The sequence below is a fragment of the Nelusetta ayraudi genome, unplaced genomic scaffold, assembly GCF_046127955.1.
Source record: "Nelusetta ayraudi isolate G7.1 ecotype Tasmania unplaced genomic scaffold, CSIRO-AGI_Nayr_v1 ptg000004l, whole genome shotgun sequence".
Classification (NCBI taxonomy): Eukaryota; Metazoa; Chordata; class Actinopteri; order Tetraodontiformes; family Monacanthidae; genus Nelusetta; species Nelusetta ayraudi.
The window spans coordinates 11,696,054-11,723,258 of NW_027466054.1; the positions used below are offsets into that span (position 1 = coordinate 11,696,054).

Here is a 27,205-nt window from a genome sequence, read left to right on the forward strand (position 1 = left end):
GTTGGAATTAAATGGTATGTATATATATATATATATATATATATATATATATATATATATATATATATATATATATATATGTATATATATATATGTATATATATGTATGTGTATATATATATATGTATGTATATGCATATGTATGTATATATATATGTATGTATATATATATGTATATGTATATGTATATGTATATGTATGTATATATATATGTATATATGTATATATATATATATATATATAAATATATATATATTTTTTTTTTTTTATTCCATCAACTTAAAAAATAATGTGTTCTTTAATGCACATTTGCACTGACATTTGCTTTTCCGCTTCAGCAATAATGTGGACATTTTCTTCTTATTCATGTAATAAATGGAGCTTTAATGTGTTTTGTTAAAGAATACAATAGTAAAGCATTACATTTTCAACTAAATTATCGTACAACAAAAGTGATGTGAGAAAGCATTGCCAAACAAACAAACAGTCTGTATTTTCCTGCTTTTCTTGTTTTTGCAGGTTAAGTCAGTGTTCTGATGTTGGTTGGGGAGTGCTGTCACAAAGGAGCACTGCTCTTCTTGCGGGAGTTATATCTCCTCGCTGCTGCTCTCTGGCTCTTCTGGCTCACTGTCAGCGCGTCTGAAGTTTCTGTCTTGGTGGCTGCAGAGTCCATCTGTGTCTGCGGCTCTGCCTGCTCATCCTCAGCGCTCTGAGCAGGCGTATATTTCAGCCACTGCTGGTAGAAGCCTCGAAAACTATTGATGTGGATCAGGTAGTTGTTTCTGGATTTGTACTGATGCCAATGGAAAAGGGCAGAATGAAATGAAATGTGAGAAAACAATACATTCTGCAGTCTTTTAACTTTAAAAATGGATCTCACATGATCAATGTGAGAGGATAAAACAAAAGCCAAACTGTTCAGCAGTCCAGATAGACTTACCTGGTCATAGTTGGGAGGATACTGTGCGGCAAATTCCAGCTGTCGAATGATGACCTCGTTAGGCCACACCCCCGCGTTGCTCATGCTCTTCAGGATTGTCTTCAGGTAAATGTAGTCGAGTCGTCGAGCTGCTCGGCCAATCAGAGCTGAGAACACCTGTACATTAGGTCTAAGTCCTGCCGCCTGTAAACAGAAGGAGACAAGGAAATGAATAAAAGCACCTCTTCTACTTGGCTGGAAATGGGTACAGCTGATGTTACTTTGTCTCAGTCAGAAGAGACTCATTCCTGTTACTGAACTTGCTACCCATTCCCAAGTTAATGTTTTCAAAAATGTACATAAAAGGAGCAGAGTTAAAGTAGTTCTCTGCCATTTTGTAACACAAACTGTTTATTCTAACTTTGATTTCATGACGTGTGTTGGGTTTTTTGGTTTTTAATCACCTCCATGTCTTTGAGAAGTTGTAGGCCGTCTTTCTGTTGTTCACAGCCCAGCGCCAGGCATCCAAAAGTCTGCACATTTACACCAACATTGCGCTGTTGCATCACGCTCAGCACAGCCTGGAAAGAGACGTACATTAAAAACAGGCACAAGCATGAATATATTTCCATATTATAAATAAACAAATACAATCGTGTTTGTACCTTTGCCCCTTCCATGTCACCAGCTTTGGCAGCTGTGCGGATTGCTGAGTTAAAGAAGGCCACGTCCAGCTTTACTTGATGCTTCTTGGCGACCCGGAGAAGCAGCTGCAGAGACGAGTATCCCGACGTCATGGTGTCGGCCAGCAGGGTCAGAGTCCTGAGATCAGGACCCAGTCCGCCCGCCTCCATTTTCTCCAGGAGACCTTGGGCTCCTCCAATCAGTGCCAGTCTGTCTGCCGCTTTCTCTGCGGTACCCAGGGAGATGACATCACTTCTCTTCCCCACAAAGAGGTCCAGCAGGTTGGGGGGAGCTGTGGAATCAGCAGCTGAGGCAACAGGCAGTGAGACAGTTTGCCTCACTGGTATCAAATGGGTGGAGTCTCCTCCCGTGGACTGGTTCTCTGTGTCTCGGCTGTCTTGCTGACTGCTGCTGACTGGATCGGGTTGGATGAACAATTGCCTCTCCAGGAAGTCAATGTCTACAACGTCCGTACACGCGTCAGACTTTGACGCACGTTCTCCTCTGCGCTTTGGGTTAGGCATCAGCAGCAGGCTGGTGGCCAGGGAGGGGTCACCAATCCCACAATCTCTTGCAGTTCGCAAAAGAAGGTTGTAATTTCTGGAGTCAGGATGGATGCCTGACCGCAACATCTGGCGCCAAACCTGAACAAAAAACGCGACAAAAAGATGTGTTCATTGATGCTCAGTGAAATGACTTGTTTACTGTACTGTGTCTCAGAAAATGGTAAAATGTGGAAATGCTTTTTGCAACGCTAAGTCAAGTTAAACATAACATCACCTTTTAGACCGCCAAATGAATTTACTGTATTTTTCAACCTGTATGTAAGATTTCCACTGGCAACACCAATTAACAAAACTGCCACAATGTAATTGCTATCAGTCAGAAGTGTGTGTTGTGCTGCGATTTTGTTTTGAATGTACAGAAAGCAGTTAAGCAGTTGAAACTGTACAACTACATCATACAAGTATTTTATTTGATAGACTCTTCAAACTTGCATGCTGGTACACTGTGGACCTTTTTGCTGCTGCAACTGTTAGTCAGTCACTTCTAAAATTATGCAGCACCCACCTTGGTCCGGGGTGGTAGCTTACCTGTAAGGCCAGCCTGAAACCTGATGCTTTGTCCTTCCAACATCCCATCAGCAGGTAGTGAAATGTCTCCTGGGTTAAACGGTGGCCTTTCTCCAACATCTCCTGCAAACAAGCGCACAGCGATGAGGACAGGATAAGCTTCCAGGGAGAGAATACACACCAGGAGGAGTTGGTTCAGCTCTTACTCGGAGTGTGTGAATGGAGGCTTGGAGGTGGTTGGTGACGGCGTGCGTCTTCAGAAGGGCGTGGTATGTGATGATGCTGAGTTGATAGTTTTTGCGACGGAGCTCTTGCTCCAGCTTCAGTGCTTGCTGGAGGCCGGCTTCTCTGAATGTCGTCTCGGCGCAGGCGTTGAACAGGGCGGTGTAGGTGGCGTCCGTGGCATCCAGACCTCGCTTCTTCATCTGAAAGCCATAAGTACACATACAGATTGTTCAGATCGTTTTTTTGATGATCAAAATGAATACATAATATAAAATCATTCCGTTCTAAAATGTGCTATGTGATAGAGTGAAATGCTCATACATCATTGTAGAGTCTAAAGGCCTGCTTGAGCTGTCCTGCTCGCCCGCAGCCACCTATGAGGATGGTGTAGTTGAACTCCTCGGGCTGCAGCCTCTCCCCCTGCAGCATGTCTCTGCTGAACACGTCCAAAGCCTCCTGCAGCTGTCGAGAGGACCAAAACCAAAAGTTAGCCGACAGAAATGCGGCTTAAAACCAATCGAGCCACCTCTGGTCCGCGCACCTTGTTCTGTTTGATGAGCTTCTTGCACTGTAAGAAATACCAGTATGGCGTGTTTCTCCTCGCGGGCTTCCTACGAGGTTTCTCCACGTCTTCCTCGTCCCATTCTTGGTGACGGAAGTCCTCAGTGTGTGAGGTGCTCTTTCTGAACGACCTTTTTGAGGCCATGTCCGAGGACAGGGTGCCGAAGACTTCGTTCTCCTGCGAGTCGCCGTCAGCCGGGGCGGGGAGGGGGCTGCGAGGGTCGGCTGACAGGCACACAGGTCTGGCCGAGGGTCTGCCTTGTACATACCATGGTGGAGGATAGAGAAGCCTAGATGACCGAGGCCCTGATAAATCCTGCAGCTCGATTGGATTCAAACTCCTCGTTGAGCTCTTGACAGTTGACACCAGCGACAACCTCGCAAAAGGTACAGAGACTCTGCTTCCGTTTCGCACCCACAAGCAGGCAACCGTCGTTAGCATTTTTCTGCTGTCGAAGCTAGCTAACCAGTGTGTTGTGTTTTAGAAGATAATTAATTGTTGTTCATTATCATTGCTAATGATAACATTATTGTTAACCAGTTTAGCAAAACGTTACTGTAAATGTAGCGCCTCTCCCGACCCCTGGCGTCTTGTGTACGCCGCCATGTGTCAAATACAACAAGAAGACCAGAGCAGCAGAGCGATGATTTCATGTTTAGTACCTTTATTAGCTGGTAAAATGTTCACAACAAAATTCACCTGCGTGTTATTTTTCAAAGATTGTGACTGGGTAGTAACTGTGATTAACTCAGTGTTAATTTTTATCCAGAATGTCACGTGAAATCCAATCGACTAAATCGTTAATGTATTAGAAGGTCTGTGCGGCGGATTGAAGACGTCCTCCGTCGCCAAGAGTTGCCAAGCATAAATGTTCCGCTTTGAAATGATTTTCAAAAAAATTCTAAATCATTCAAAGACTGTGAAAAAGTTTCTACCTGGGTAAAATATAGCTTCAGACCAACATTAATCAAAAAGGTGTGTGTGTGTGTGTGTGTGTGTGTGTGTGTGTGTGTGTGTGTGTGTGTGTGTGTGTGTGTGTGTGTGTGTGTGTGTGTGTGTGTTTGGCAGGGTTAACTGTTTGGGGATATACAGTACTCAGTAGTCAGTGGGGTTAAGTCTTGGACCGTTCAAAATATGTTTCTTATAGAAATAATAAATGTACCCCTTTGTCACAGTATAAGATATAATCTTACTGTGCTGTATCTTCCTACCATAAAATAATTATTAAGAGTGACATTGCAGATATTTTATAACTTCTTATATGTCACATAATCACATTGTTGTGTCTGCTGCTGTTATTTAACAGAATGTCAGTATGAAATGGATGAAACCAACAATGTAGTCAAATTGAAAACAACATGGGCTTCATTAAGAGACATGTGGGTACCACGCCTCTGGAAAAACCGCACCCTATATTTATATAGTTTTATTTGAGATGGCAGAAATGTACGCACATAAGTGCTTTGGGGCTCAGGAGCAACAATTGAGGCAACAGTGTTACCAAATGTAAAATCCAAACAACACACTTAGACAAACAGCTATGGTCCATCAGTCAATGTTTTGTTTGTAAACTTTATTTCTCACAGAAGATAGCACCAATCAGCTGTTGAGCAGCATTCACATCAAAAGCTCCCTGGTGAAGTCACAAGGGTGACAAGTGTGGAGGCTGAGCCACGTGACTCTGAAACAGAGTTATGCGATCCAGCAACGTTAGTGGGATGCCTCTGATGACGGGGGGCAGGTCTTCATGCTGCAGCGGATAGATGACCACGCTCAAGGCGGGACGATCCTCTGAGAATCTGTCAGGTGGAGGGAGCATAACACGTCGTCAACCATTAACATTTGATACAAATTTCCCCACTTGCAAACACTCACCTGTCTAGCAGAGCTCTTTCCAATGTGCGACAGGCCACCAAAGTGTTGTCCATGAACATGTGGCACATGATGACATGGGGACATCGCTCCATAAAGGTTTCTGCGGCCGAGGGGTCAAAGGTGCCTCTCCGGGAGATGAGGCAGAGACGTTGTAGACGAGTGCAGCATGACAAAGCTTCAAAGAATGACGCGTTTGCGTTGAGGAAGGGCTGCTCTAATCTAGACACAGGAAACAAATTATAGATTTTTTTCAATCACGTACAGAACATTTTAGACAGTTGCTGATGCGGACGTGTCTAACCTGAGTTCCTCTAGCAGTGTGCACAGTTTCAAAGCGTCTCTCAGAGCTGGTGCACAGTTCATGATCGACAGTGGTCCGAGGTTGGCGAGCGACAACACCCGCAGGTCTGTGCAAAGCTTGGCCAGCTGCACCAGCCCAGTTCCGGTGCGGACTCCGGGAAGTCCAGCCAGAGTTACACGCCGCAACCGAGAAAGACCCCCGAGCGCTGCCAGGTGCGTATCGTTGACCGCTTGCGCCCACGCGCACATGCCGCGCGGCTCCCCGCGACCTCGGCTGCAGGGCTCCAGCCGAGGCAGCGCAGAGACAAAACCAGGACCGATGAGCTCCAGAGTCTCTAGAAGAGGGCAGCCGGCCGAAAGCTGAGCGAGTGCCGACGTGCTGTCACTCAACAGTGAAGAGTCTGAGTCGGGCCTGTAGTACTGGAGGCCAACACGTGCGGACTTTGTGAAACCCACGAACGACGAAGAAGACTTTTGGTTTGCGGAGATCTGCGCCTGTTGGTTTATGCCATCCGGCAGGGCGCAGGCGGGCAGAGTGAGGGACCGCAAGTGTCTAAATTTGGCCAAGCTGGCGCACAAGTGGGCCTGTCCGTCTTGCCCAGGTGAGTTTTTGTGGTGGTAGTGTGTGTGCATCAGGTTCAGCCGTTCGATACTGGGACAACACAGTGCCAGTCGGCCAACCGTCCAAGGATCCAGATGATCCTCCACGCTCCTGGACTCGGCGTAAAGAACCTGGTTGATCCCGCTTAGGTTCAAACTGATGAGGCGCGTCGGATCCGTGACCCCTCCCTCCAGCAGTGACTTGAACACCTGCGGCCACAGCGCCGGGCAGCGGCTGAAGCTGAGGTGCCACGGACTGTTTCCCTCCAGGGCCTTCTTCAGAGACGGAGAGTCCAGCCAGGTCCTCGGCAGCTGCAGAGCCTCCAGGTCGCCCCGCTGACTCAGGCTCTGTGCCAGCGACGGAGCGGCGGGCCAGCGGGCGGGACTCGGGCCGGGGATGGACACAAGGAAAACTCTTAGATTCCTGGGAACACTGATGCTGAACACTGCCAGGTAGAGCAGGAGCAGGGTCTGGTTCACCTGTAGCACAAAAAAAAGCAGTGGATGAAATCACGGCAGATTAAAAAAAGAGCGTCAGTTTGTGCGCAAAGAAACACTCACCTCCCCTGGAGCCAGCCGGGCGGTAAACTCCTCCAGCTGCTGGTAATGCGGCACGCTGCTCTGACCCACCATTAACTGGCAGCTGACGCCCACGCCCTCCCTGGTCACGTCTGAGACGTCAAACTGCAGCATCAGCCTGAAGTCACGCAGACAAACATCAGATTCACCTAATGCACAGATGCATTACTCTTCGATTAAAATCCACGGGTTCTTACTTGCGGAGTTGGGCACAACACGGCACCACGCCGTAGCTTGGCGTCAGCAGGGTCTGCCTCAGCTCCGACAGGCGGCTCAGGGAGTCCACCGCATCTGAAGTGAGCGCCGGCAGGCTAAAGTCTCCCCTCACATCGAAAGCCAGCGACCTGAGCTGGGGGAGGGAGGAGAGGATGCGGGAGAGGCGGGGCGGAGAGAGGCGGCAGCCCGTGACGTCGAGGTGCGTCACCCCTCGGCAGCCGGAGAGGAGCTCCACCGTGGCGGAAGTGAGCCAGTAACAACCGTTGAGGCTGAGAGACTGCACGTGTTTGGTCAGGTGCTTCAAAACGTTCCGTATGACCGAATTGTTTGCCTGGAGGGACAGGAGAGGGAAAAAATGACTTGGCATGTGATTTATCATGCACAAGATGGGTCTACATGATGATAAAAGGTCATTACCATGTAGTCCTCAGACAGGCTGACATTTGTGAGGAGGCTCTTGTCATGGCACAGCGTGCGGAACTTGTCGGAGACCTGCGCCACATTCATCAGCAGGTCAGATAGCGGAAGGTGGCGGAGGATGCACAGCAGGATCTCGTCAGACAAATCCGACATCCCCACCGATGTGGAAGACATTGCGTTCCTGTCGCAGACAGCCTGAGACGGATAGATATCACAAAGATGTGCTTTTAAAAAGTACCAACCGTATTGTGCAAAATTAACCTAACATTAACATGTGTCTCTAGGCTGTCAAAGAATAACCCATTTGGTTTGTAAACTATTCATTAACTTTTCCTTTGATGCTTCTCCTGTTTGGACAGTGAATTCTAAATCTATTACCAGGAGGTAAATCTGTGTCTCGGTTCCCGTGTTGACACGCCTTGTGTACAATCTTTCGCAAGATGCAGTGACTGTAAAGAGCCTTTTTAAAAACGCAACTCGGTCTCGTTAGCTGCGGTAGGGCTCCCTCGGTCTGCTGCTCAGCGTCAGTCTTACAAAGCTAACAAACTGACGTGTCCGGATTTCGTTACTCACCTGTAAGTTTCTCTCCATGTCCACGTCGCTCCACCTTTTTATAGCCAACTTAGATCAGCGTGATTTCATATTTCCGTTTAATTAGCAATTCTTGGCTCAATCCGAACCGGCATCTCGCTGGGTTGAACAACCAACCGTTGACAACACGGATTGCATTTGCTGCTGCACTACGGCGGAGGCAGATCAGCGACGGACCTACTTCCTGACCGGCTCGACGCCTGACCAACTATCGAATACACGTTTATTGCTAAAGCCATTGATTATTTTTTGAAGTTCACCACATGAAACGAAAGCATGATTATAGAGGTATTCTAAAGAGTTTATTATATAGTAACAACAGTTAATGTGGATGGGGATATTAATCGGTACTGTCCTTTTATAAATATTGTAATTTTATCAATTAAGCTATTTTACCAATTTATGTAAGGTTTTGTGTGTGTGTGTGTGTGTGTGTGTGTGTGTGTGTGTGTGTGTGTGTGTGTGTGAGAGAGAGAGAGAGAGAGAGAGAGAGAGTTATGCCTTCGCCCTATGACAGTTGGGGTAGATTCCAACATTCCAGCAGACCCCCGCAACCCTGAGGAAGTGGGTATAGATGGGATGGATATTTAATCAGAACAACCAAACATTATTACAAAATTATAGATTTATTTATTGTTTATTGGGGGGAGGCAGCAATCTTCTACACTTGCAATAAAAAAACTACTACTGCATTTGCAATTTGAAACACTTTTGCATCACTTTCAGTCCGGCTCTCTGAAAACCTTCCATATGAAATAAGTGTCAGACAAAAAAAAACAACAACCCACTAATTACATATTTTCACTTTCTAGGCATCTTAGTATCTGTTTGCAGCAATTTGTTATAGAAAAGTAAATGATTTTTATGTATCATATTAAATACAAATATTTTATATGTATTTTTGTGCTCCATGTACACTACACACTTTGTGTGAATATGATGTAATTATGTATATTTGTCTATCTGAAATATTTTTGACTTTTACAACTGTTTGTATCTTTACATGTAGATTAAATATTTTAAATTGATTCCATGTTGTGCAAGTATAGCATGATAGGTTATGAACCTATTCTTTCAACTAAACAGTCCCTATAGCTGTTTTCACTAACCCAAGAAGCAAGCTAATTAGATTTTTCTATGAAAGTGCTTTTCTGAAACCATATGGTTAATTACTTTATCTGACACAGGTGAACAAAACTGAAGTTGTATGTTTAATATTGTAAAGTGTATTAAATAATGACGTAGGCAGACCATATTCTTTCATGTGCGCTTTATTGGGTTGTTGTGTACACCAGAGGCTTAGAACCCCATGCACAATCCTTCATATACCCCAATACAAGGTAGAAGCTTTGTCTTTTGCATATTGACAAAAACAAACTGGACCGAGTATCGTTTAAGGCTGAAAGTACAAAAACAAAACAAGTTTCAGATTACATAATTTACATATTAAGCAATACTACAGGTCTGTTGGGCGGCGGGCCCGCCAGAGAATAAACCTTCATAGAGGCAAATAAGGTGGTGAACAAACACATCTGGAATGACCTACACAAACACGACAATGGACATCATGTTCCTCACACATTCACACCGCCTGGGACATGCTCTGTACTTCCTGCAGAGTTTCTCCCCCATCAGGGGTTATGGTGCCATAGCCGTGGTGACGAGGGGAAATGGGAAGTGGTGTTGTGGTCTCGGCATACACCTGTGTATTGGTGTAAGCATGTATGCAGAGCCAGTCGTTTGGGCTTTTAGCAGTGTGTCTTGGGGGAGGGGACTGACAGTCTGTTTAGAAGCACTTCCTGTGGACGATGCTGGGGCCAGACTCATCATACTCCTGCTTGCTGATCCACATCTGCTGGAAGGTGGACAGGGAAGCCAAGATGGAGCCGCCGATCCATACAGAGTACTTCCTCTCGGGAGGAGCAATGATCTGCAAGGAGAAAAGTTTAAAGGTTTAATGCTTGGATGAACGAAAGCAAGCACCCAAAAACAAGACGGCAAAGATTTGAATACTGCAATAACTCTATTTGCCCACTGGGTGGCAGCAGAGGCAGAGTGCTTTCTAGAACATTTGGTGCATCATTGGGACAAACTGGAGCAGGGAAGAGCAGTTTTACCTTGATCTTCATGGTGGTTGGTGCCAGGGCAGTGATTTCCTTCTGCATGCGGTCAGCAATGCCAGGGTACATGGTGGTACCTCCGGACAGCACGGTGTTGGCGTACAGGTCCTTACGGATGTCGACGTCGCACTTCATGATGCTGTTGAAGGTGGTTTCGTGGATTCCGCAAGACTCCATTCCTAGTAAAAGTTTGATGTTGTTAGTGTTTGGCCAACTCTAACTATTCATGCTGGCAGTCAAAACAAGATCCCTCTCAACAGCAGTTCACTTTTTGACTTTAACTTACCAAGGAAGGAGGGCTGGAAGAGGGCCTCAGGGCAACGGAACCTCTCATTTCCAATGGTGATGACCTGTCCGTCAGGCAGCTCGTAGCTCTTCTCCAGGGATGAGGAGGAAGCAGCGGTGCCCATTTCCTGCTCAAAGTCCAGAGCGACGTAGCAGAGCTTCTCCTTGATGTCACGCACAATCTCACGCTCAGCTGTAAGGTAAACGCAATGTTCCCAGGTTCATTTCTCATACAAAACAACAACAAAACTTTAGATTATCAGATCGTTTCAAGTCCTTGGGGGTTTTGTGCACTGACCGGTGGTGGTGAAGCTGTAGCCCCTCTCGGTCAGGATCTTCATGAGGTAGTCTGTAAGGTCCCTGCCAGCCAGGTCCAACCTGAGGATGGCGTGGGGCAGGGCGTAACCTTCATAGATGGGCACTGTGTGGGTCACACCATCTCCAGAGTCCATGACAATACCAGTGGTACGACCAGAGGCGTACAGGGACAGCACGGCCTGGATGGCCACGTACATGGCGGGAGTGTTGAAGGTCTCGAACATGATCTGTAGAAGAGAGAGGACACGGTCCGTTAAAAGACTCACCTGAGATATGAGAGTCGCGGTTAGTAAATAATGGGAGGGGATGAAGATGACACAGCACACGGGCCTCCTTCTAATGGGACACCAACGACAACCTGTAATTCTCGTGGGGTTGTTTTGACTGCAGACACAAAGTGCAGTGGTCTGCTCTAGCATCATCTGTTGCATCATGCAACCACAAGTGGAGTTAGACCAACATCCACCCACTCCTAACATTAGGTCTTAAAAACAAGCCAAAGGTTGAAAACATGAGCGAACGAGCGGCGTTAAAGTCATTCCTGATGCATATGAACGCACATAGACAGAAAACCTGAAGCATCTGCAGAGATGGAAGCATCAGGACAGGATAGAGGAACCCTGGAGGAGTGAAGGGGCAGGAGGAAACAGACAGACTGATTGAGCGGAGGGAATTCCTGCGCGGTAACACATTTCTCCCTGCCCACGGGCCTCAGCGGGCAAAACTGAGCAGGCGCGTCAGTCGTCTTTACCTGAGTCATCTTCTCCCTGTTGGCCTTGGGATTCAGGGGGGCCTCGGTGAGCAGGACGGGGTGCTCCTCGGGGGCGACTCTCAGCTCGTTGTAGAAGGTGTGGTGCCAGATCTTCTCCATGTCGTCCCAGTTGGTGACAATGCCGTGCTCGATGGGGTACTTCAGGGTCAGGATGCCCCTTTTGCTCTGTGCCTCATCACCAACATAGCTGTCTTTCTGGCCCATGCCAACCATCACACCCTGGGACGCAAAAAAAAAAAAAAAAAAAAAGCAGGAAGAGTGTGAATATTAAAACTCCCATTATTTTATTCCCCCATAAATAGACGAAGAGAGACTAAACTCTACCTGATGCCTGGGACGTCCAACGATGGAGGGAAACACGGCACGTGGCGCGTCGTCTCCAGCAAAGCCAGCTTTGCACATGCCGGATCCGTTGTCAACAACGAGGGCGGCGATTTCGTCTTCCATTTTCTGCGCACACAAGTGGGGGCGGGAGGGGTGGTGGGAGGGGGGGAGGAAGAGGAGGAGGGCGTTTATGAGACGGGATGCTCAGACAGTTATGCGCTACATCTGGCAAACATCAAGCCCGCGGGGCGTGAGCGCCCCTGTCGTTCTGGGAAGCGGACGCTTGATGTCGCAGTGGCGCAGGACGGGAGTCCAGAATCTGGACCATGAGAGACAAAAGGCGGTTTCTGCCTCGGCCCATGGCCATGGCCATATATGGCAAAAGTGAGCGCAGCTTTAGACAGAAAGGCGGCAGCCCGGCCCGAGAAGCCGCCCCGTGCGTCGTTCGCAGGGTCGGCCACTCCCTTCGAAAAAAAAGGGAGGGGTGGGGATGAACATAACGGAACGCGCAGCATCGCTTTACTCTATGGAATGCCGCTTTCACAATAAAGAAAAAAAAAAAAGAAAAAAGAAGTTCGACGTGCGCCACCCCGGCAGCAAGGGCGCAAAGTTACGTCGTGACCACCACAGTACTACACACAGTACAATGATGCATTTGCAATTTGAAACACTTTTTGGATCTCTTTCAGTCAGGCTCTCTGAAAACCTCCCATCTACAATAAAAAAAAAGAAGAAAAAAAAGAAGAAGAACTAAGTGTGTCGGAGATAAAGCGCCTCGGTCTGATCTATAATCCTCCTTCGCCGGTCTTTTGCGACAGACACGACGCCAGACGACACAGCCTGGCGGCGCGTGCCAGGAGATGCTTACATGTAAGCGAGAAGGTCGAGCTATTTAACGCGGTCTGACTCCCGTTGAACGGGGGCGACGACAAGTGTGAGGCAGGGAGAGCAGAGGGATGCCCGGACCGGTTAGTTTGCTTGGAGCATCCCCCAGAATAAAAAAAATATAAATGAATGTATAAATAAATGAACAACCTGTAACCCGCATGTGCAATGAACGCAATGAATGAATGAAAGAGCGACTGAGTGGTGCAGACGGACGCGCCGGATCAAGACTTTTTAGAACTGCATCAATAAGGCAAAGACATGTTTCAACTACATAATAGATGCAGTAAATATAACACAGCGTTCTAGATATTGAACGCGCCAACAGCGGTAACTTCTAAGTCTCTGTGGTTGGATTGTGCCTTACCTGATGCGAGTGAGGTTTTCTCGTTTAAGGGAACAACCGTGTCTGCGCCGCTACACTCCGGTAGGACTCTGTGCCTTGACTCGACTGCAATGGAGGCCAATAGACTGCAGGATTTTATCAGAGCTGGCGCTGCAGCCCCTCTCCATATAAGGACAACTTTCTGCACAGCGCCCTCTGATTGGTTCTGCCGCGTCCACTGGGTGTGGCGCATGCAGCGGCCGTTCCACGCTTCTGACAAGAAGACAGGGGTTGGGGGGGCATGCAACAAGCAGGAGTGAACCTATATGCTATCAATATAATCAATCTGGCCTCGTTCGCCGCTCGACTACACGCAGTTTTATGGGCCTGCCTCAATAAAGAGGGATGACATAATCGCGTGGTATCATCCTCATCAAAGACAAGCGTTGCTTTGCTACAAAATACGGTTTTAAATATATATATATATATGATATAATATATATTTTTGCATGACTCTCTGATCAAACTTAGGTGTAATCCACTTTAAGAGTAATTTAGTGCATCACTATAAGTCCAAGACTTAATTCACAGCCAGCAAGATGCCCGTTTACTGTTTATTTGATGAACAAACTACAATTTGCCTTTGCTTCTCTGTGCAATTTTTTTTTTTTTTTTTTTTTGAGTGACACTCACAGCTTACTGTCACCTCATTTCACTTCAGGTCAGCAGATGGAAAGCAGAAGAAGAAGAAGATGAAGAAGAAGTGGATTGTGGCGCAGAGCAAGGCTAATAAGCTCACTCATGCCAGATGTCCATGCTTTAGGAAGTATTAAGACATGGGGCGGGGGGCAAAAATCCCATGCGGGGTCACCGACAACGCTGTTAACACCCTGATTGACACGACCGTCTCCCCATTCGCTCTGGTGTCACACCACACAGACACACCACACACACACACGGGGGGGGGGTTAGAGTGACAGCGTTACATGCGGTCAAGCTGAGGTTTGTTTACCGGCAACACACAGGAAAACCTCAAATCTCTCATCACTCATCAGTTGGTCCGGATGACTTGATTGACAGTTACACAGGCGTGTCGCTTCCTCTTGTATTAGGAAATTATTACTCAGATGTGTTGCTCAATTTAATTTTGCCACCTGCTGATACAACCACTGTTACATGTCAAACAAGCATTTCCCCTCTCAACCCACCGTCATGTCCATGAGCGAAAACCCTCCCTTATGTGACATGTTTACTTTCCAATAATGCTCTTGGGATTTCGCTTGCAAAGAGCCATCCGGGGAGTTGATCGGAGACAAAGTGGGTTGGTCCCGGGGTGCTGTTTTAACTCAATAAGGGCACCGGACAAAGACTCATAAACTTACACGAAGAATTCTCACTGGCTCACTACGTTCCTAATATGGATATATGGGAGCTGGCTCGCCCAAAGGGACAGGAAGTGGGCTTCGTAGCGGTTACACATATGTTGAGTGCACACAGGAAGTGAGTGTGCAGACCTGTGAATAGGTTGTGTCATCAGGTGTGGGGCAACAGAGGGCGACAAGGAGGGGAGTGAATGAGCTGATCAGGGATCATTGGCTTTTGAGACAAGAGATTAGTCTACTCTAGATAGACACTGCACACACACACCCACACACACACACCCACACACACACACACACACACACACACACACACACACACCAAGTTTAGACCAAGGGCAGGACAGCCATCCCTTTAAGAGTTCCTTTGGATGACGTCCATATAAGGAGATATTGGCGCAAGTCACATGGGAGGAAGAATGCGCTGCTCAGGTCATGTGACCAGTCCGAGGAAATGAATGAATCTCCCCTTTAAAGTCTCTGAATGTGTATGCGTGCGTGTGTGTATGCATGTTGCTAACACTTTTCATACTTCTCACTTCATTTAACCAACCTTGCCTCGTCGCAAAACATTTAAAACGCAGACATTATGAAACTTTACGTCAATAAAACCCAGGACACTTTCTGCTGCCTGGTGTTGGAGGAGCTGGGCAGCCCGCATGATTCATACGTGTGTTGCACCGCACACTTATGCGTAGCTCTTGCGTTACTCACTTGCACAGTCACAAAATTTCACAGGCTTGGCTCCGGGCTCTGACTAAGACCGTAAATGGAAGAAGCAAGCAGGTAGTTTGTGTCCACTTTTCATTCATCCCCATCCCCACCCTCTGTTGCCACCTCTCTCCCCCTAAAACACACACACACACACACACACACACACACACACACACACACACACACACACACACAGTCTCTTCCCCCCCCGTTTGCCGCATTTCCTCCCTCTTTGAAACCAACCACTCCCTTATCTATTTTCCCATGATAGGCACAGTTACTGGGGCTGCAATGATGAGCACATGTACAGCCAGTTTAACTTGGGCAGTCTTCCCCTCAGTCGCATTCCAAAAGAATGTGACCTGCATACGTGTGCATGTGCATCTGTGGTTGTGTGAGACAGCGAGAACGTATGTGAAATATCCTGTGGGCTCTAATTGCAACATGCTCGGCTTCAATCTGACAGACATTAATGAAGGATAAAGTGATCCGACTGGTGTCATGCAATTGCTTCCTGAACTATATGTATGTTAAAATTGCTACTCGGCATTATAATGTATATGTCAGGGGCCTGGGCTTAAACATGACCTCTGAGTTCTGCCTTGAGTCCTGCGCTCTCAGATCACCAGCTGTCTGTTAACGATTGAAGGAAGACAAACAGAAGAAAATACACCGTTAATATTTACCGCTGTTTGAAACTTTGTCATTGTTGCAAATTCAGAGGCAGAAGATTCCTCCAAATATTTATCAAACATCAGAAGTTTTCATACCGTCTGTGCTGTCACTGCGTTTTATTTAAATGAAAATATTAAATGCATTTATTTTTAAAAACAAAACAACAACAGAATAACAGCGCAATCTTTAAGGGACTTTGTTGGAAGACAGCTAAGACAAAGGCCACCGCGATGCCTTTAAGGACAGTTTGGAGACACGAGCAGCAGAGGTTACACTTGGTTGCGTAAGGGCTGGAAAATGTGCAGAAGCAGTCGTCTGCCTGCCTCTGTGCAAAGGTTCTGTGTAATGAAATCCACCTGGCAGCTCCACTCCAGCTCACACATTTACACTTCAGAACTTGTTTGCCCACTGAACTGTATCTCAACTGGAATATCCAGAAGTCTGGCCCCGAAACCTCATTTCAAAAAAAGATCAGCCAAGACTGTGGTCCCGCTTAGGTTATTAAATATAAGTTAATGTGTTGTTTGTTGCACATAGTCAGAGCCTATCAAGGTGTTTCTTCATGTTTCCAGACTTTGTACTGTGCTTCCTGATCCAGCTGCTGAGCTGCACAGTTTATAATTCACCACTAGCGTCATCACTCATTTCACCTGCTGCTCCTTTAGATGATTAAAAAAAAAACGACTCCAAGTTGTTCCGGCAGTCCAGTGCCCTCCACACTTTCCTCTCGTCTCTATTATCTTGAAATATTTATGTCCCTTAAAAGCGAGTTGATTATTTGCTTATTAATTAACTCCATTTGTATCCATGAATGTGTAAGAGAACTGATAAACTGCGGCGGGGGAAAAAGACAACAAGTTTATTCTTTTAAGTTTTCTTACATTTGGACAAGACAAGTAATGTTTAAATTGGAAAATGCAGAAACGATTGACAGAAATATTTACTTATATACATATTTACACTCTTTGCTACGTCGTGTGGTAGCAGATAAAACAATAGCAATACAGACAAAGAAGGCTTTCTCTTCTTCTCGAGCGTCATGCGGTCCAGCTCTTCCCCATGTCCACCAGCTCCATGCCCTCACAGTAGGACCGCGGCCTGGACACTCTCACTTGGCTCTGCAGGGCAAACGTTCATTGACACATCACACCCTTCCTCTTCCACACACACTTGCATGCATGTTGGCACACGCCCGACTCACCGCGGGCGCACGGTGGGACGCCAGTTGCTGCAGAAGTGGGAAGGGCGTCCACTGAATGGGCTCCACGGGCCAGCTGCACACCGACAGGTCGCTGGCCTTCCCCGAGTCCAGCACGCCGTCCCCCACGCTCATCTCGCTCCCCCTCCAGGCGTACTGAGAGCTGCGAGGAGCACATGTGGCCAGGGATTATCAACACCATTACTGCTCGCACGCCGCACAAAACCTACTGGGGTACATTTAAAAGCTTAAGATAATGTTTGAACCGGGTCAATGGAATTACAGTGAAGTGCAGAGATACAGAGTGCTGATGTGTTAAGGCTTTAATGAGGCAGTGGATATTTTAGTATCAGTATTAGGGGTTTGGATTTATAGACGGCAGAAAAAGTGTTTCCATTTTAAAGCAGTGTGATAGAATAGATCAGAAATGATGTACAGTAGTTAATTTAGCTGAGGAAGAACATTTCTTTTACTGAAAAAAGATTTAGTTAGAATATGGGAAATTTCATGTCGTACTGTACTGTCCTCTCATCGTCCCGTACCTTACCTACTATATGAAGATATGGGGATCAGGTGAATTATTTACTAATGCATTATCTTTCAATTTACATGCTTTGACATTTTTTGATTCAGTGGAAAACAAAACCGTACAGACAATTCATAAAGTACACAACAATCTGCTTCCCGACTGTATGCAGAGGCTGTTTGAAACAAGAGAGTCAATATGAACTCAGGGGAATAGGAATGTTTAAAAAAAAACAAGAGCAAGGACAGGAACGATTATGAAAATTATTTAGAACCTTTTGTTTTTGTTGTTTTGTTCATGTACGGACTATGAAAAGAACGAGTCGCTTACATGAAATGTAAGCTTAAACTTCAGCGTACACCTCTTTGGTCAATATAATGTTGTTGTATCCTTTGTTATCTGTTTAATTGTATACCTGTAATTACGACCGAATAAACTGAACTAAACTAAAAGCTAGTTCAGTTTAACATGTTCATATTGAAACAGGAATTATTAAAAAAAAAAAGAAGAAGAAACATCTGCAAAACTATTACAGGTGTACAATTAAAGTGTCATGAAAATGAAGCAGAAGAAAAATAGGCTGAATAACTGATAAGGACCTGTGAGCCAATAGCAAAACTGCATTGATCACATGCTCTATGTGTATCATCACCACAAACTGAAATAAGTAAAACAAACAAACTGGTTTATTAATGTGCAACCGCTAATTGCACATGTCTTCATTGTTATGACTGTGTCAGAAACTGCACTGCAATGAGGCGGCGCGCGCAGTTCCTCCGTAGCCCCTGCCACGAGCTAGCGTGTCCGAACAAAAAACAGACCATGAAAATGTGATTCAGCACATCTGAACGGGCCGCACAACAAGTAACAGCGGCCAGAAATCACAGCACGTTGTTGTTGTTGTTGTGTTGTTTTTGAGCACTGACTAAATTAACTCCTCTTCCAGCTCTGACAGCGTGTAGTTAGCTGCATCAACCTGGTAACCAGCGGACTAGTGAGTGTGAACACTGTAAGCATCATCAAATCACTTTTTGTATCATAACTTCACATAATAATAAGTATTTTACTGTTTATTAGTCCTGTAACATTCTAGTCTTCATTAATCTGGTGAAATAAAAGTTGGTATATTTAGGTAAAGGTTATCTGTGAGTGGACAGACAGACAGACAGACAGACCCGGAGGTCTTTAACATGCTGATACTACTGAGCTCATCAACCACCTATTAGCGGTACTGTGCACACGTGTGCGTGTGTGTGTGGTGTCGGTACCTGTGGGGGTAGATTGTGTTGATGCGTGCTGCTCCGTGGCTGGGGCAGGTGGATGCCAGCGACAGCGTGTCGTCATGGTAACAGCAGGGGCGGTCGAGGGCCCGCAGGTGCAGTAACTCATCGGAGCGTGTAAAGGCCGGATTATCAAGCGAGTCTGCTGATTCGGCCCACGAACGCAACCAGAACCGTCCTGACAGCTCATCAAAATGGTTGAACCTGCGATAGCTGCGTCCACACACACACACACACACACACACACACACACACACACACACACACACACACACACACACACACACACACACACACACACACACACACACACACACACACACACACACACACACACACAATGGAAAGTTGTGTGAGGCTCTGCTACACCACTCTGTGGTGGGGAATGCAAAACATGGGCTGCTGCTGACGGATGCTCTGTCCTCAACACCTTAACTGTGACAAAATCTGATCTTGCGTTCGGCTCTATGGTCGCCGCTCCTCTCGCTGTCGTCCGGTAGCTGGTCTGTACATTTCTACAGGTGGAAGATAGCAAACTGCTCCATATTCTCAGATCTAATGTGAAAGCAGGCGCCACAGTTCAGTGCGAGTCAATATTCTCTCACCGCGTCATTTTTTTCTCTTTTAAACTGATTTATGTTTGGCTGTTTGCGACGTTTTGACCTGGCCGTGGTGTTGAAACGAGAGATGCGGAGGACAAAGAGAGACCCCGGTGCACCAACATGCATATGAGGCCAGCCCGGCTTCCCAAACAAAACAGAGGAGCTCATGTTACAGCACACACAGAGGCAGTCTTTGTTTCGGATGCCTTCGCTTGTTTACGGCATGATCAGCTCTGCCCAGCAGTTTAGGTTTGAGTGTCTTGCCCGAAATATCGGAGCCATTATTTTTTTAAATTATTTTTTTCAAAATTAAGATGTTAAAATGGCCAAAAATTATTGTTGTTTGTCATCATGGTAAAAACAAAGCCGACAAGTCCAAGCCAATCCTGTACACAACACACAGTCACAATATTTATGTTTGGCGTACAAGGTTAATGATGTGCACTGTAGAGTCAGTAAACTTGAACGCTGCTATTAAAATGCAGGTCCATCTATTGCTCATCAAGAAAGTAAACTCACTATGTTAGTCCTCTACCGCAGTGGTTCTGAATAACTTCATTTTGGAAGGGCTGTCTGGAAGGTGGACATTTGGATTCTGCTCAGACTATCACAAAATTTTCCACAAGGGCAACCAACTTTTACCTCGTGATCAGCAGACAAGCTGTGACATCTAGTGGACAATGCCCGAATTACAACTCGTGCAGCTGCGCAGTCTCTGAATGTGTTTTCCGTACAGGATGACAATCGTGACCTTCAAGCGCTTGCCGTCCCCTTCAATCTTGTTAAGTCCAGAATGTTAATCTTATTCCTTTGATACTTTCAAATTAGTGTTGGACAAAATCTACAAATGCATTCACATTCAACACTTTCTGAAACTAGCTCGTCCCTTTAGACATTCTCAACTGTTTTCTCTCTTTTTGACTGACGGGCAGAGACATTTTTCTTTTTAATTCTTATGATTTAGATCCTTTTATTAAAAGGTCCAACATCCCATCAATATTCAGATCTTTATTTTTCATCCAAGACAGCAAGGGAGCAACACTAAAAGTAAATGATCTAAATCAGTGTAACATTAGCCCTCTGTTTCTGGCGAGCAGCAAAAATACTCTGTTTTTGCAGGAAGCAAAAACTCATGCCCCGTTAGATCTTCTACATTTGAGCTGCACGCTCCGCTTGTGACATCACAAGATGTCATTGTGATTTGTATATTTAGAGTAGTATGGGACTTTTGGTATTTCTCACATATAGCTGAGCCGGTTCAAGTTTTAAGACAGACCTCAAATTTAAGCCCAACGTTCGCTGCGGGGCAGAACTACGCAACGAAGCAACCCACAGCGCCGCTGTGTTTGTGTACCTGCTCCGTGTCTGATCCACTTTGGCCTGGATCAGAAGGGCTCTGTAGCGCCGCACTGCCAAAAACGCCAGGACGCCAACCACCGTCACCATGACGAGCAGGACGGCCAGGCACGCCGCCGCCAGCCGCGCTCGGGTCATCCTGACGTCACACTTCTGCCCCATGTACCAGGTGTCCTCCCCTGCTTGGCAGCTAAAGACACCCGCAAAAAGACAAAGCATCGCTCAGCAGCACGCACACATCACCTGGGTGGATGTAAAGTGTGTTTCTACGACTTCTTACTGGCAAACTGGAGGCTGGCCCGGGTGGTGCGTGCAGATGCCATGGTGGTGGCAGTAGTCGAAGTGGCAGTCGGAAGAACAGCTGTAGTTTGAGGAGCCGGGCTGAGCCGTGCACGTGAAACCCGCTTGGCACTCGAGCAGCCAGTCGCACACGTCGGCTTGCACGCCTGCAGAAATGTTTTTCGAGGGAACTCGCTCACTTGGTCAATGAAAAAGAAAAAACACCTCGAAACAGCGCAGCCTCACTGCAGTCTCTCTGCTTTTCCTTGCGGTCTGTGGGACTGACTTCCAAGGCTGTTTTATGATGATGTCGCCACAAAATTCTAAAAATGGCTCACAAATATTTTGCCTGCTTTTTTTTTTCTTTTGAAAAGGAAAAAAAGTGGAACAGCGGGCCCGACGGCTTAAAGTGAATGCAGGGAAGCTGTTCGCTGAAAAACAGTTGACAAGTGACCACATTGCTTGACAAAATACTAATGAACAAATATGACAAAATATCATGGCACAGACAAAAATAAAGGGTTGTCCTATAATGTCAATGTACTAGGAGTAGGTACTAGTACAAGTAGTACTAGTAGTGGTAGTAGTTCAATTCAGATGCAAAAAACCAAGACCCTGTCTACAAATGAAAATCAAGGGGAGCAACTGGAATAGTAAAACGGATACAGATTCATAAATGAGATTTTTTTTCAAAGCAGGCTCTAAGAAAGTGCAAAAGATGAGACGCAGCCTCTTAATCTACGTGTTTTATTGCTGTAATGATCTCAGTAATGAGGAGCCTAACCCTATACTGCCACCTAGAGGGCACAAGATGCAGTGCGCATTCTACAAAGCAGACAGAAACATCTGCATGTTCACCACTCTGTGCTGTTTAGTCCTGCACCTCACTTTAAGCTTTGAAATCCAACACATTCAACACAGGATCTTTAAAACAAGACCTGGACCAGTTTGTGCTCATTTTGGATGCACATCAAACCACATGAAAACAGAATCTTCAACGGCAGCACTGTCATACCACTTGTTCATTTGAATTGACTGTGATGGAAGTGTTTTCACACAACATAACATATCAGTGCACCTAAGAAAAATGTGTTGTGGGAAAGGTATACCTGCATTCCTTAGTAATGGGTTCATTATCCTCGAAAAAGGTTGATCAGATTTCTCATGGCAGGAATGTGACTTTAAGTGAGTTACTTTAAGTGAGTTATACAGCATCCACACAACTCTACCTGTAACTGGGTCAGTGAAGAAAGTCTGTTTTAAATGCCATTCATTTAGTGTAATGGAGCCCCCGTGGCTGACAAGATTGCTAACGGTCTCTGACTGGACGCGTCTGCGCTCAGGTTTACCTCCCAGCGTTACGTTGACGATCCTGCTCGACCTGAAGCTCGAACCCGGCTGAGCCAGTCCTGTTCGTTCCAGCAGGGATGTGGGTCCGGTCACGCCGAGCCACTGCAGAGCTCCGCTGGTTTCAAACTCAGCCAGACACTGCACAGCATGGCCACTAGAGCAGCGGTCGGAAAGTACGTTCAATTCAGTGTGTCTGCATCCAATAAAATCAAGACGTCTCCATGAATATTCCGTGTTAAAAAAAAACAACAACAAACCTCAACCAAATGTTGTTCTTCAAAATATCTAAAAGCCACACAACCTCTAAGAATCCGTTTAAAATAAAGTATTACTGACACCACAAGGAATATTACAGTTTAAAAAATAACCCCAACTATGCTTGTGTTGCAACTACTTTAAAATTTCAAGTTAGGCAAGCAGCTCCATGGATTTAGATACACACAGCATCTGGCAGAAAAGAAAATATTGAAATTATAATATCAACATTTTCACTGTTCTTCATCTTACTACAAAATAAGATAACTAGAATGACAGACCAGCATTGACTATAAATGGATAATTATTTTCCTGACTGACTGGAGAGGATACTTTTGAAAGGGTGGGACAATATGAAACATTATGTTGTTAGATTGAGATAAACCAGGTTGAATTCGAAAAAAGGGGCAAGTTCTTCTCTTCTTCTCTGTAGAAGACAAAAACAAGTCCATACTGCCTCTACAGGAACTCTGACCTGCTCCAGACTTCCAGCATCCTGCTGAACCCCGGGGCCCTCTGAAGATGTGACTTCACCTACAAGAAAGTGGCATCTTTGTTGCATTTACTCAATAAAATTGTGTTAGTGCCTTTCTTATCATTTAAGTGTCAATACTTAATTTCTCACCCAGACGGTGGCGTCTTCTTCCAGATCTTTGGCAGAAGCAGGTTTGGACTCCTCCACAATGATTTGCAGCAGAAGTTCAATCGACTCCACTGGAGGGAAGAAGAAGGTGATTATAACCTCAGCTCTGGAACCCTTTAGAACCAATGTCTAATTACAGGCTGCGGTACCTTTGATGTCCGCTGGCTGGTCAGGCACAATGTAGAATTTGGGTTTCGGTCTGCTCGTGGAGCTCCAGGTGGAGGTTAACACAGATGTGGTGGGTGTCGTACGGCTCTGCTCACTTGGCTGCAGGGTCGACCGAGGCGCAGGTCGCTGCGCTGGCCGAACTGTTGTGCCGCTTGCAGAACCCTGCCGAGGCTCATGCTCTTTTGTCACAACTACATCTTGACGGCCAGGCTCTGAAATTGCGGTTGTGACAGGAGGAAGATCAGGGATAGTGGCACTGTGGGGTTTTTTATACGTCGTGGGAAAATGACCAGAAGGTGGCGAAGGTGGGCTGCTTTGCGTCTGAAGCGTGTGTGAAGATGCAGACAAGAATGCTGCCGTTTCTGAGGTCACGGGTGGAGTTTTGTGGCCGACAGTGGTCACATGACCGGGGGATTGAGTGCTTGGAAGTGGAGAAGGCGATGAAGCGTGGGTGAAAATTGGACTAGCAGGTGGTGGACTGTGTGTTTGGGCTGTGTGTGAAGGTGTAGATGAGGGTATGGTGATACTCGATGACAGACGTGGGGATGTCGTTGGTGAATTTGTGGTTAACAGCTTGTTCAAGCTGGTGTAGGTGGAAAATGGGGTTTCCGTTTTGGTGCCAGAAGGGCTTTCTGTGGTGGCAGAGCTCTGAATACTCAGCACTGGTCCTGAATCTGTCGTTATGGAAAGACTGGTAGTAGTCCTGTCAACAATTCCGCTACCGTCACTTGTGGAGTAGACTGTTTGAGTTGACACGTACGTGTTAACTGACTTGCTTTGTGTGCTGGGCGCTGCGGTTTCAGTCTCCGCTTTGGCCGCGTGCGTGACCGTAGAGGACGTGGACCAAGTTGTGAAGTGTGTGGTGCTCTCCGTCCTTTCTGGGGAGTCCGTGCGAGTCGGTGCGGAAAAAGTCAAAGTGCGAAGCGCCGGAGCGTCTTCAGATCTATCAGGAGCGTCTGTTGCAAGCAATGGCAGAGACTCACTTTGAGTGGGGCGGGGAGTTAATGAGGTGTTCTCCATGTGGTGTGGAGCACTGGTGGGCGCTGCAGTGGATGAAAACAGCGTGCTGGGGCCCTCCGGGAATGATGACGATGACGCGGTGGATTCCGTACCAGTGGCTGCTTGGCTGGTGCCACCCCGCCATTGTTCGGTGGGTGATGGCGAAGGATTGTGGGTGATGGCGGAGGTCAGTTCAGAGTTGAGCCTGACAGTGCTTCTCTGGCCCCTCCTAGAGTGCTGCAGGGCTTCTTCAGGCGTTGACCTAACAGCTCCACCTTGAGGACCAAGGATGGTCCCACCCTCCCTGGTTCCCCAAGAGGGTATGTCAGGGAGGTAGGAGGAGAGATTTGGGATAAGGGAACTGGGCACGGTTCGGTATTCTTGCGTGGCAGACGAGTCAAACATCCGACGGTCTCTGCGTTTGTGTATGTCCGTGACCATCGTGGCGTCAGATACGCCGGTTTTTCCAAGTTTCAGCAGCGTCTGTGTCTCAAGCAGCCGCTCGCTGGAGTCCGTCTCTGTCTTAGTCGGGTGTGATGTGTGAAACAGCGAATCTGTGGCTAGAGTAGGTTCAAAATAAGGGTGTGATACATCCCGGGTATATATGGAACCATCGGCACGGTGAGTAGCTCCAGATGTATCCGCTCCATTGTTATGCCCTTCCTCAGGAAGAGAGAGAGTTTCCCTATCGGCATTCCCAGCCACGGTCAACTGTTGAGCGTGCGAGGTGGCGTGAAGCGGCCCTCGGTCCTGCGAGGAGAGACTGGGACCCAACGTCCACTCCTCCGCACCTTCGCGGAGGCGACCTTTGCCCCATTCTGTTCCTCCGACCGTCTCTCTAGCAATGGGAGCCAGGCTCGTAAAGCTGGTTCCTGTCTGCGACTGAGGCACAACGTCTCGGTCTGTGCGGGGGGAGCCGCCGGCGTGGTGCCCTGAGGAATTCCTCTCATCTACTTGGACTGCAGAGGTCAGGAACAAACACAAAAAAACAGAGCGGGGACAGCGTCAAGTGAGACAGGGTGGAAATCATAACAGACCTTACACACCACCGTGGGTGTGATAAGAAGTTTCCGACCAACGGGCTGGCAGCCCACTCTGGGAAAAACATTTCCACCGACACACACTGAGGCAACCACAACACTCGGCTCCTCGAAACAGAAAACAAATTGGCAAACTCATTGCATGTAAATTCCGACAGTTAATTCAGACACGTGATCAAGGAGGGAGCGCACACATTTGGGTCACGCTAATTCAATAGCTAAACTGGATAATCGAGTGACACTTTCTTACCATAATAAGACAGCTCAATTGGATTTGAGGAGTGTCCTTCTCCCATCCATGAGAGGGAGGCTTTGTGTCCACTGCAGTTGGACAGCAGCGTTGACCCGTCAATCTCCAGGACGTGATCTTCGTCATTCCCCAAACAGTGTACGGTCGCACTCGAGCCACTTTCCAGCCACAACAATTTTAAAAGTACTGTCCGGCCTGGAGGGATGGAAATCATCCAAGTGCAAACTGAGGCTGGTAGGGTTTCGTTGGACTGGTCAGTTGTGGAGTTGAGTGTGATGGTGGTGGTGTTACTGTTAGAAAATGGTCCAGATACAGTGAGACTGATGTGACCATCCAAGTTCTGGTCCAGGCTGACATTTCCGCCACAAGGATGGTGTGACGAGGCCAATGCTGTATCTGTGGAAATAAAGATAAAATTGGAAACTTACTTCACCAACACAAAAAAAAACCCTCCAGATCTCTCTGATCTTGCATTTTTTGGCACAATTATTGGACACATTTAAAATGTTCACTTTGAACTGACACACGATGTTTAACAATGTCCATATAATTATTCGGGATATATAAAAGCCACAAAACTCAACCAGCATGACCTGCTCACGCCTGACGTTTTACACTGTCACCAGAATAAATCGACATGCACAATGAAGATGAAAATCTACGTCAACAATGAGGCACTGCTGTTCGACTGAACGGTTCTCTTACCTGCTGTGACGATAAGGAGCAACAGACAGGCTTGGAGCTGCATTTCCAATCCTGAGACATTTCAATGTCGGGCACCCCGTGAATCCCAAATCCATACAGCTATTTTATCAGAAAACGTGCGCGCCGTGTGGACGGCAAGCTCAGGGCGGCGCAACACACAACAGCGAACCTCCAGTAATTATTTTTCCCCCCTTCCTTCTTCGTCTTCTTCTTCCTGCGGACAGTCCCGACAAAACGCAGCCAGGCGTCATAAACTTTCCTTCTCCATCATTTCCTCCTCGCGGAAAAACCACCGGGCTGCTGACAGGGACGCGAGACGGACGCCGCGCACGCCTCTGAAATAGGACACACGTGCGTCAGACGGAGAGCGCGTCCTCCTCGCGCAGGGGCGGTGGGAAGGAGGAGGGGGGGGCTAACAGAGGGGCCAAACTCCCCGTGGGTGGACTGGGTGCCGTGCGGTGCGGTCGTTGGACGTTGGTCGCTGGCATTCCGGCAGATGAGAGGAAAGAATCCGTCCGTCGCGACAGTACAGCCAGGGGCTGCTCTTTTGAACGTGCTCCGTGAACGCAACACAGGAAACCTCGAACCGCGGGAGGCACCGAGACATGAAAGGGCGGCAGCGGTTCATTAGCGCCGCTGCAGCCACGTCCCGCTGTGTGGCACCGCAAGAGGACGCGGTGGATTGACCTGCACTGCTTGACGAGCCGCGCTCA

The 27,205-nt window shown here is 47.0% G+C and overlaps 4 protein-coding genes across 4 annotated transcripts; all 4 read right to left on the reverse strand.

The window, feature by feature from the left end:
- Positions 1-269: 269 nt before the first annotated feature.
- Positions 270-4,080, reverse strand: ptcd1 (pentatricopeptide repeat domain 1). Its single transcript, XM_076035092.1, has 8 exons — positions 3,443-4,080; positions 3,223-3,363; positions 2,883-3,101; positions 2,698-2,799; positions 1,585-2,247; positions 1,384-1,500; positions 941-1,123; positions 270-793 (listed from the first exon to the last, which is right to left on the reverse strand). The coding sequence occupies exons 1-8, from the start codon at positions 3,902-3,904 to the stop codon at positions 557-559; spliced, it is 2,124 nt and encodes a 707-aa protein (XP_075891207.1). The 5' UTR covers positions 3,905-4,080; the 3' UTR covers positions 270-556.
- Positions 4,081-5,021: 941 nt separating this feature from the next.
- On the reverse strand, positions 5,022-8,162 carry fbxl18 (F-box and leucine-rich repeat protein 18). Its single transcript, XM_076035106.1, has 7 exons — positions 8,027-8,162; positions 7,451-7,648; positions 7,015-7,364; positions 6,800-6,935; positions 5,640-6,718; positions 5,339-5,557; positions 5,022-5,262 (listed from the first exon to the last, which is right to left on the reverse strand). The coding sequence occupies exons 1-7, from the start codon at positions 8,042-8,044 to the stop codon at positions 5,106-5,108; spliced, it is 2,157 nt and encodes a 718-aa protein (XP_075891221.1). The 5' UTR covers positions 8,045-8,162; the 3' UTR covers positions 5,022-5,105.
- Positions 8,163-9,299: 1,137 nt separating this feature from the next.
- On the reverse strand, positions 9,300-13,273 carry actb1 (actin, beta 1). Its single transcript, XM_076035119.1, has 7 exons — positions 13,116-13,273; positions 11,864-11,989; positions 11,519-11,758; positions 10,748-10,994; positions 10,451-10,642; positions 10,162-10,343; positions 9,300-9,974 (listed from the first exon to the last, which is right to left on the reverse strand). Exons 2-7 carry the CDS (start codon positions 11,984-11,986, stop codon positions 9,831-9,833), a joined length of 1,128 nt encoding a protein of 375 aa, XP_075891234.1. The 5' UTR covers positions 11,987-11,989; positions 13,116-13,273; the 3' UTR covers positions 9,300-9,830.
- A 3,412-nt stretch (positions 13,274-16,685) lies between these two features.
- Positions 16,686-26,890, reverse strand: LOC142894024 (uncharacterized). Its single transcript, XM_076035131.1, has 11 exons — positions 26,493-26,890; positions 25,788-26,183; positions 23,480-25,456; positions 23,313-23,401; positions 23,163-23,221; positions 22,432-22,586; positions 21,084-21,249; positions 20,802-20,993; positions 18,834-19,058; positions 17,043-17,202; positions 16,686-16,959 (listed from the first exon to the last, which is right to left on the reverse strand). Exons 1-11 carry the CDS (start codon positions 26,533-26,535, stop codon positions 16,879-16,881), a joined length of 3,543 nt encoding a protein of 1,180 aa, XP_075891246.1. The 5' UTR covers positions 26,536-26,890; the 3' UTR covers positions 16,686-16,878.
- Positions 26,891-27,205: the final 315 nt, after the last annotated feature.